Here is an 11170-nt window from a genome sequence, read left to right as displayed (position 1 = left end):
TTAAAGATAGGTAAATAGTGAGCGAGTTGAAGGGAAAGGACAAGTGGGGATTAATTCATAAAAGATGTCATTATTATTAGGTCATCACTTAAACCTTCATTTGCTAATTTAAAAAGAAAATGATACAAATTGACATCGAAAACATTGACAATCACTATTTTTATATATAAAAGAAAACTCCATCTCCTCTTCCCCTCTAAATTCTCCTAATTTCGAGGAATTAAAAGTAAGGGCCTTAATTGGAATGATAGATACCCTCCAAATCCCTGAAACCCTTCCCTTAGCTTCTTTGCAAAACATCCAAACAAGGTTCATTACACCACCCCTTTCTCTCTATTCCCATTACCATCTTCTCCTCTCTCTCCATCCAAAAAAACTCTCACTGAACTTACAATTTTTACTGTATTTGAAAGACAAAATTTATTGAAACTCAAACGTATGCATACACTCAAATTAAGTTTACAATCTGAATATAAAGTTCCATGACTTATTAGCAATGAAACTAGAACAACAAGGATTCAAAGCAGATAGTTGAAGGCTTATTTGTAAAGTTACCATGACTCCCAACACAGTAAAGGCACGACAAATAACCTTAAAACCTGAAAATCCAGAAGCCTTGCACAAGGCCTCACAGCCTGAACATAAAGTTCCACGACTTATTGGCAATGAAACTAGAAAAACAAGAGTTCAAAGCAGATAGTTGAAGACTTATTTGTAAAGTTCCATGACTCCCAAGACAGTAAAGGCACGACAAATAATCTTAAAACCTGAAAATCCAGAAGCCTTGCTCAAGGCCTCGAACTCTTTCTCAGTTCGTTCCTTCCCTCCGGGTTGAATAAACATGGCATTATCAAGCATAGAAACGTACTTAGCAGCATTACTCGCTTCTGGTGACTCTGGCATTATTAAGTCCATGATAATCACCTTTCCAATCTCTGGCAGTGCATTATTGCAGTTCTTCAAAAGTTTTATGCACTGTTCATCGTTCCAGTTATGACATGTACCCTGTAGTTTTGAACATTAAAAAATTGAAAATGCAAACGATCATATTTTTTGCTTTTTTATTTTTTATTTTTAAGACATGCCCATCTGCTTTCAAGTGTCAAATAATTAGTTAATTAACTGACCTTAATCATAATGGCGTCGCCTTTTGGAACACTTACATACATATCCCCTCCAACATGCTCAATACCTACATAGAATTTGACTTTGCTCTCTAAAAAATCCATCCTAATAAGAATATATAGCAAAAGGACAGTTCTAAAGCTAGCATGATGCTGAATGCTATCAAGGGTATAAAAGATTATTGGATACATTGACTGGATTTTCAAAATGTTAATCTCTCATATATATGTATATATGGTTAAATTTAATCTAAAACCTATTTTCCTCCATTCCAATTTTATAGTTCAGATATTTCAATTTTCCTTTTTACAACCAGTACAAATACATCGCTATTAGCTTGAGAAAGTGTAGCATTATAATACAAGCCCAATTTTTCTTTCTTTAATATGGTTACTTGTGATAATTTTAATTTCGGTATTTTTTAAAAGTAGATAGTTGCCTGAACATGTCATTTATCATCTTGCTTGCACAGTAGTACACTTATCGATTATTAAGATATGTTAGTACCTGGATAAGATGGCGCGTGTTGTATCACCTGAGGCAAATCAAAGTTGATGCCTTTAATGGAAGGGTACTTGGAAATGATCATGTTGAGGCTTGCTCCAGTGCCACCACCAACATCAACCAACAATGATATCCCCTCAAATCCTTCGTATTTCTCAAGAATTTTTTTCATATGTATTCCCGAGAGATCAGCCATTGCCTTGTTAAAAAAATTATTCAATGTTGGATCAGCTTTCATGTATTGGAAGATGGACATTCCATGGACTTTTTGAAAAAGATTACCTCCTCCAAGGATAGCATCCTTAAAATGTAGCCTATAACACAATGAATGCCAAAAAAAAAAAAAAAAAAAAAAAAAATAATGAAGTTAGTAATTAAAACAAGCACAAGTCTCCATTTAGGCTTGACTATTATAATATGTTTGTGAACAAATTCATGAACATGTGGCTCTATTTAAAAATATAAAATATTTTATATGTATAAGGCTCTATTTAAAAATATAAAATATTATATTTTTACATGTATACTTGTACAATTATTACTTTATAGCCTTTTAGATAGTATAAATTTGTAAATATATTTCATATGATGTCAAATAATTATTTTTAGTTTATTGATAATATAAACAGTACACTTGTACAAAAAATTCATAAATTTGTAAAATAAACAAAAACTTTTAGTCATGGTATTTTGTGTCCATTTGAGAACAAATTATTTAGCTTTTTATTTAAAATATGATAAAATATAATTGTACTTGAAAAAGTGAGAAAAAATATTTTTTTTAATAATGAGATTTTGAAAAGCTATACATAAAAGCCAAAAAAAAAAAAAAACCAAAAAAACAAAAAGCTAGCTTATAAGCTAGTCCCAAACACACTGTGGTTGTGTTTGGCATTGGCTGAAAAAAAATGTAGTTTTTTTTTACTATTCGGCTTATTTTTGTTACTATTTATAGGTTATAATGTACTTTTTGACACTATTCATAGGTCTCATTGTACTATTTTAGTTCACTTTTAGCTTTATCTACAATATTTTTAGCAAAAAGTTTTTAGTTTTAACTAGATAAACTATTTCTAAATGGATACTATGTGTCTGTTTGTGAATAGCATATCTAACTTTTTGCTTAAAGTATGCTTGTGCCTTAAAAAAAAAAGGAGAAAAAGTAGAGAAAAGTAAGAAAAAACTGAGATTTAAAAAGCCGTATATAAAAGTTAAAAACTAAAAACTAATACTAAAAGCTGATATAAAACTTACCCTATATGGTAAAGGAATAAGTTAATTGTGATATCTCAAATTGATTGGACATTGGAAATATATAATGGGTTGTAACTAAACTCTACAAGGATTCGAAATTGTAAGTTGATTATGATTAGTGTTCTTAATTAGATCATTACATTATATATAGACAAGGGCGGCCCAACATAATTTGGGGCATAAGCGAAAAATTTATGCGGGTCCTTTAATATGTAAATATTAATTAAAAAAATTATTTAATATTAATTAGATCATGGTTAATTTGATACATTAAATACATAATTTGATAAATAATACCATCTAAACTAATATTAATTGAATATAGATAATTGAATATCATAGTTGAATCATAAATATTAATATATAAAAAAATAGAAGTATATTAAGATTAAAAAAAATACTTTATTTTGGATATATATATGAAGATGCATAGTTAAGTAATGTTGTAATTTAATTTTTAAATTTATATCTTGTTTTTAAGAGAGAAATATAATGTAACATTGACTGTTATTGATGAACTTCATCAATATAACTAATTAATATTTAAATTATTTTTTTGTAATTAATAACATTACAATTTGTAACCAATAGTAAAATTTATAGTATCCTTAATACCATTAATAAAAAAAATAAACAACCTTTAATATATATATATATATATCTATATATATATAATTTTATAAAAATTTGGACTTTTAACTATGGGGAGTGGGTACTTTTTTCCTAAGGGAATTTATTTTATTTTGTTTATTTATTATTTATTTTCTTTTTGGAGGACCTTAGGCCTGGGCTTAACTTGCCTATGCCTTGGGCCGCCCTGTATATAGATACGTACCAAACCTCTACTGTGGCTCTGTGTAAAGCAAACAATGAGATCGAACCCGCAGATCCTCCATCTTCATCCTGAACATAGAACTTGCCAGCTGTTGAGACTTGATAAAGTCTCTCAACACTTCCATCTTCGCAGGTTCGCATAGAGCAGGTAAGAAGTGAGTAGCTAGCAAGTAAACGCAGCATGCGATCTAACATATAAGGAGCATCAGGGCTTTGTGTGGGAAGCTGAGAAGCAATCTCAGTGGGCGACATGTAAGCATCGGGGCTTGCCTTCGCAATGATCTCAAACAGGTTGAGCTCAATGGCAGCGTGTAGTACCATGGGAAATACGTGAGAGCTTGACAGTAGCATGGCATAGAGACATGCATCGTCATCTTCTTCATTAATAGACGAGGGTGTTCCCTGGTTTTGAGTGGAACTCATTGTTAAATTGCTTCTTAATTTGCTTTTTCCAGCTTCTTGCTCGATTTTAAGTAGTTTTTTTCAGTTCAAACACCAAACAATCCTCACTTCTCACTTATTCACTTCAACTTTTGGAAATTTTCTCTGAGCACCTAACTGTCATCCAACTAACTCCTGTTGGACTGGTTGGCTGAGTTCTGAGAACCAAAAATGGGGAAAAAAAACAGTAATTTCGACATAACAAAAATGATGAGTAAACATAAAATGTCACAAAATGTGAAATTTTAAGTGTTACTAGACAACAGAATTAAAAAAAGGTCCAATAATTGATGTCCTGTTTCGTAGAGCGGACAACAATTATGTATTGTCAGGACATCAATTATGGATTGTGTGGTGCTTTATGAAACAGGACATCAATTATTGGACCTTTTTTAATTCTGTTGTTTAGTAACACTTAAAATTTCACATTTTGTGACATTTTATGTTTACTTATCATTTTTGTTATGTCGAGATTACTGTTTTCTTCCCCCATTTTTGGTTCTCAGAATCTCAGCCAACCAGTCCAACAGAAGTTAGTTGGATGACAGTTAGGTGCTCAGAGAAAATTTCCAAAAGTTGAAGCGAATAAGTGAGAAGTGAGGATTGTTTGGTATTTGAACTGAAAAAAACTACTTAAAATCGAACAACAAGCTATGCCTCAAGCACAGGAAAAAGCAAATTAAGAAGCAATTTAACAATGAGTTCCACTCAAAACCAGGGAACACCCTCGTCTATTAATGAAGAAGATGACGATGCATGTCTCTATGCCATGCTACTGTCAAGCTCTCACGTATTTCCCATGGTACTACACGCTGCCATTGAGCTCAACCTGTTTGAGATCATTGCGAAGGCAAGCCCCGATGCTTACATGTCACCCTCTGAGATTGCTTCTCAGCTTCCCACACAAAACCCTGATGCTCCTTATATGCTAGATCGCATGCTGCGTTTACTTGCTAGCTACTCACTTCTTACTTGTTCTATGCATAACTACGAAGATGGAAGTGTTGAGAGAGTCTATCGGGTCTCACAAGCTGGCAAGTTATATGTTCAAAATGAAGATGGAGGGTTTGTGGGTTCGATCTCATTATTTGCTTTCCAACGTGCCACACTTGAGGTTTGGTATGTATAATTAATCATATGATTGTATTCCCACTTCCTCCTTGTTTTATTTAATGCATATCGAATCGAGGTGTAAATAAAAAAAAACAAAAAAAAACTTATGCGTATATATATTTTGTACAAATCATATTTATCATTGATTTCAAAAATAAATTAAGTTGCATCTTTTTAAGAGAATTATGGTCAGGGTCAATTTAATAGGTGATGCAATTGATGCAATCACTTAAGGTTTCTATATAAAAGAAGGCCCCACTTGTAAAAAAAAAAAAAAATTATATATATAATATATTTATCTATATATCTTAATTAAAAAAAAATTTTAAATATTTTTATTGGTCAATAAAATGCATTAAAAAGGCCCCATTATATTCTAAAATACTGAAGATTAAAAAGAAAAAAAAAATTAAACTTCAGCTAACAAAATTAAATTTTAAAAAACAAATTTATTAACTCATTCTTAAAATATGCTGAATCAAAATTAATTCTAAATAAATTCATTAATAATATAACTTAATTATCTTCAAATATGCTCAAATAGAGAGTATAAATCTCAAAAACAAAAGAAAAATCTCCCATCTATCTCTCTACCTCTCCATCTATATTCTTACATTTCTTTTCTTTATCTTCATCTTGATTCTTCAGTCAGTGGAATTTTTCTTCGTTGGTTCCCTTCCATTCACAGAAAATTCAAAATAAAAGGGAAAGTGTGTACCAAAGGTAACCTTTAGAGGGGCTCTCTGCCTTTCCGAAAATGAAGAGTCAAATTCTTCTATTTATTTAACTTAAATTTTATATTTTTTTAGTTTGTTTTACTGCATAGTTATTTGATGGGAGTCCCATCATGGGACACGTTTGACAGGACACGTTTTTTGCTTTAAAACTTACCCATAGGATGGTTTCTTAAAAAAAAAAAAAAAAAACCTTAGCCCTAAGATGATACTTCATAGGAGTACATGCTGGACTACGGGCTGCACTGCACAGGAGCACAGGCCGCAACTGTGCAATGCAGCCCACAGTTACACCTTATAAGACAACACAGCTCAACTTTTTTTTTTTTTTTAATCTGAACACGATTTCTCACCTTATCTATTATTACAAATTATTATACCAATTAATAATTTAATGTGTATTATATCAGCTCATTTGTATTATAGTGACACTAATTTATTGAACCATGTATTAAATTAATTTTAATTTGTGAAAGTTTAAACTTTAAAATAATCACGATTTTAGAAAAATTGCAATAATCATGTTCTATTGTTATATACTTTAAATTTTATTTTTAGTCAAATTATTATTTTTAATTATACATTGTGTTTTATTTATTTATAAATATTTTCTCATTATAAATGTCTACTAAAAAATATTTATCTGCATATGAAAAACTTCAAAAAAAGAAAAAAATTGAAAAACAAATTGAATCTAAAAATGATCTATGGATAAAAAGGCCTTACGACCCCAAAATTGTTGGGCCGGCCCTAATTATGGTACAACAAACCCAAACTTGTATCATAGGTACATGTACTTATAAAGCAAGCTAATGCTAATCCTAATTGTAGTACTGACCGTAGGAGTACTAAACATTTGGGTTAGCATAGGGTTAAATGCTTACCCTATTTGGATGAACCATGTTATATATATATATATATATATATATATATATATATATATATATATATATTTTTTTTTTTTTTTCTTTTTTTCTTTTGCTTTCTTTGTCTATGTCATTTTGTTTTATTATTTCTACGTTAATATATGATATCTTTGATTTACAAAATAGTTTACTTATCAAACCCCAATAATAACGATAAGCAGAAAATATTACTTGAAATATATATCTAGGTTCTTTGCCATTTATGAAACTATATATATTATCTCTAGAATGATATTCCTTGAAGGATTAGGAATATCAATCTAGAGATAATATATATGGCTGAATCTTTGCCAAACCCCTCCCTTTGCTGGGTTTATAGAGAAGCCCGAGAGAGAGAGAGAGAGACTTAAATAATGACTTAAGAAAGGGACTAGTGGTGGCTTAATTCCACCCATGTGTTGTGCATTGTGGGTTGAATTTTGTCTTTTTTGTGCTTATATGAGTTGAATATTATTTTAATAGTTAATAATTATGCTTTTCTGTTACTGTTCATTGAAGTAAAGTTGAGTTTGTTTGAAAATTTGAAATTATTAATTGGCTAGTTGTTATAATAAAGTAAATGGATTTTAGTATTGTGTTGTGTACATAGTGCAACAATGATTTTTTTTTTTGTGCCTCTATTAATTTTTTTTTTTACTCTTCATTTTGTTTGCCTATTTGTGATTTTGATTTATCGTAATATATATATAAAGAACTGGAAAACTTATTTAGAGTTTCATAATGATTTTTTTGTTTTGTTTATATTTTGCCCCCTAACACAAGTTCTAGTTCCGTCTCTGCCCATGTACTATTTGACACATACTCCATTCCATCTCTCTCTAACCTCTCTGACTCCTATCTCCAGCCAAATCAAACTTGAGAGCCAAATCGTGCTTCAACAACCCTCATTTGATCTTACCAACACCTCCCTTCAATAGCTAATACTCCTAAACCACCATGCATTCCCAGCACTCCACTCACGTTAGGTCCAAGTAAGGTGACTATCAGTGATGATAGTAGCAGAAATCTGATAAAATTGCTAAGCATCACCTCTGTGCCAATCCATTCCAACCACAATCATCACATATTTAAAATGAGGATCCTCTCTTTCATACCCTCTTTCTTTCTTCCAGTTCACGGTTTAAATCTTATTTTTTGGATTTAACAGTGATAGTTTTAGGAATTTTTTTAGGAGGTAATCAAAAAACTTAAATTAAGCAAAGTTTAATAAAAAGAAAAATTGAATATTCCAAGTTATCAGCACAAAAATAAAAATGCAAATACATGAAATTTTACAATTTTCTTGTACAAGTTTCATATTTTAAAATCATTACAAGATAACTCATTATCAATTGTCATTATTTATTGTCAATATGAGTTGGTATAATCATTTTATTTTGTTAAGTTTGTATAACATTTTCTTTAAAAAAAATTTATGCAGTTATCATTATCTATTTGTCATTGGTTTTATAAAATATTTTAAATTAAATGACAAAACTCAACCCGCTGACGTTATATTAAATTGACCCACACAATCACATTCATCAATATATAAATAAAACACTAAATATTTACTTAATCAATCAAATACTTTGAACACTCACTAGCTTTACTATTTTTTTTTTGAATCACTAACTTCATAACATGATAACGATACTCACATATGTAACAAACCATCTGTATTTCATAATTATTAATTATATAAAGTTTTGTTTTATTTTATACTATACACACACGTCACAATTTAGACAAATAACATTATAACAAAACAATAATAAAAATAACGCACAAAATCAGTATCAAACACACACTCAAAAGTATATAATATAAATTTATAATAAAAGAAGAGACAACTTACAAACACTCATTTTTATTCTTAGAGTCTTAGAAATGTCGAGATGGTCAAATAGAGAATAGAAATGAGATGAGATTCATGAGAATCAGGTTAGAGATTAGATAGGATAGAGAGAGAGAGAGAGAGTTTTGTGATATGTGTTGTTATTTGGTTGGGACTGATATGTGATCATAATATGTAAAAATATTTTTAAAGATATATATATATATATATATATATATATATATATATATATATATATATATATATATAAAAGGCAGGGGGTTCGATCAATTGAACCCTCTTAATATTTTGTTTTTTGTTTTGTTTTGTTTTGATTTTTTTTTTTTCGTGTTAACGCACATAATAGGTACACTGCGCCTTTAGCATACCTGTCGTTTATTTTATAGACATTACATATAGAAAATACAAAGACTTAATCGGTGAAAACCCTTGTTCTTTTTTCCATCTCTATTATTTTATTAGGATTCATTGTGTTATAGGCTACATTTTAAGGATGCTATTCTTGGAGGAGGTAATCTATTTGAAAAGGTCCACGGGATGTCCATCTTCCAATACATGAAAGCTGATCAAACATTGAACAATTCTTTTAACAAGGCAATGTCGGATACTTCTAGAATACACATGAAAAAAATTCTTGAGAAATACGAAGGTTTTGAGGGGGTATCAATGTTGGTTGATGTTGGTGGTGGCACCGGAGCATGCCTTAACATGATCATTTCCAAGTACCCTTCCATTAAAGGCATCAACTTTGATTTGCCTCAAGTTATACAACATGCGCCATCTTATCCTGGTACAAAAATATCTTAATAATTGATTCCTTTATATATTGTAGGCTTATCTTTTTTTATTTTTGGATAAGTAGTAGGCCTATGTAATGTGCAGGCAAGCTGACTAATGATATATTCAAACAACTAGCTACTTTAAGCAACCCCCAAAGGATTTTTTTATTATTATTATTATAATTATTTTAATGGAAGCAACCCCCAAAGTTATCATAAATGACCATATTAATGAGAAAATTATAATTGCTCCTGTACTATCAGCCTGCCCCTAGCTTTAGAACAGGCCTTTTAATCTTCTTATATGAATGGCTGTTAAATCTATGCAGGTATTGAGCATGTTGGAGGGGACATGTATGTAAGTGTTCCAAAAGGTGACGCCATTATGATAAAGGTCTGTTAATTAATTACTTATTTGACATTTGAATTAAAACCATGTTTGGATATTCCAATATTTTTCATGTATAATATTGCAGACTACATGCCATAACTGGAATGATGATCAATGCATAAAACTCTTGAAGAACTGCAATAAAGCACTGGCACAAAATGGGAAGGTGATTATCATGGATTTAATAATGCCAGAGGTACCTGACGCAAGTAATGGGGCTAAGTTTGTTTCTGTGCTTGATAGTGCCATGGTTATTCCACCTGGAGGGAAGGAAAGAACTGAGAAAGAGTTTGAGGCCTTGTGCAAGGCTTCTGGATTTTCGGGTTTTCAAGTTATATGCCGTGCTTGTACTGTCTGGGGAGTCATGGAACTTTACAAATAAGTCTCCAACTATCTGGTTTGAGCTCGTCTTGTTCTAGTTCCTTGCTAGTCAAACTGGACAAGTCATGGCACTTTATATTGAGGCTGTAAACTATTGGCTTGTATGCAACTTTTTTTAATAATGCTTTCATTAATATTGCACGAGTTTTATGAATAAAATAAAATTTGAACGAATAAAATTTGAAGTTAAGAAGGTGTAGATTTGTTTGGGTTGTTTGTGTGGTGCTGAATTGGTGATAATGTGGTATTTCCTAGGAGTTGGGCACTCTTTTATTGGACCACCTCAAAATATTGCAGGTAGGGGTGTCAAATGGGTGGGTTTGGGGTGAGCATTATTGGATCGGGTATATAAAACTCATTTATATATTAAAATTCATTTAACTAATTGCTTCTAACCCAAATCCAACCTCACCCAATTATTATGGGTAAACCTCAACTCACCCAATTATCAAAATTACCAAAATGCCATTAAAGTGAAAATGACCAAAAATTAAAGTGTTATGTCATGCCTAGTTTTGGTTCAATTAAACAGTGACATGTGTAATTATCTATTCTATGTTGTTAAGTTATTTAGACCCCTTAAAACACAATTGGATTAACCTAGTTAACAAGCTAAATTATTACTTAGTCCAAATTCCAAATCTAGGTTAACACAATCAAATAATCATATCAATGTAAAGTGCGGAATATAAAAAACACAAAAATATGATGACCTAGGAAAACTAAACCGGTACAAAACCTGGGGAGGATTTAATCTAGCTATCCTCAAGGTAAACCTGAATCTACTATGAAATAATCGAAGTTGTACAATAGCGACTTAGACCACTAACATCCTATTGCTACCCACCAGT

General features: G+C 30.8%; 2 protein-coding genes across 2 annotated transcripts; one reads left to right on the top strand and one right to left on the bottom strand.

Moving 5' to 3' along the window:
- Window positions 1-394: 394 nt before the first annotated feature.
- On the bottom strand, window positions 395-4374 carry LOC142631358 (caffeic acid 3-O-methyltransferase-like). The gene is made up of 4 exons (XM_075805498.1): window positions 3719-4374; window positions 1633-1943; window positions 1128-1192; window positions 395-1005 (listed from the first exon to the last, which is right to left on the bottom strand). Exons 1-4 carry the CDS (start codon window positions 4138-4140, stop codon window positions 709-711), a joined length of 1095 nt encoding a protein of 364 aa, XP_075661613.1. The 5' UTR covers window positions 4141-4374; the 3' UTR covers window positions 395-708.
- Window positions 4375-4779: 405 nt separating this feature from the next.
- On the top strand, window positions 4780-10498 carry LOC142631792 (caffeic acid 3-O-methyltransferase-like). The gene is made up of 4 exons (XM_075806113.1): window positions 4780-5277; window positions 9248-9558; window positions 9877-9941; window positions 10024-10498. The coding sequence occupies exons 1-4, from the start codon at window positions 4856-4858 to the stop codon at window positions 10318-10320; spliced, it is 1095 nt and encodes a 364-aa protein (XP_075662228.1). The 5' UTR covers window positions 4780-4855; the 3' UTR covers window positions 10321-10498.
- Window positions 10499-11170: the final 672 nt, after the last annotated feature.

Source organism: Castanea sativa, chromosome 4, assembly GCF_040712315.1.
Source record: "Castanea sativa cultivar Marrone di Chiusa Pesio chromosome 4, ASM4071231v1".
NCBI lineage: Eukaryota > Viridiplantae > Streptophyta > Magnoliopsida > Fagales > Fagaceae > Castanea > Castanea sativa.
This window is presented reverse-complemented; position numbering and strand designations above follow the sequence as displayed.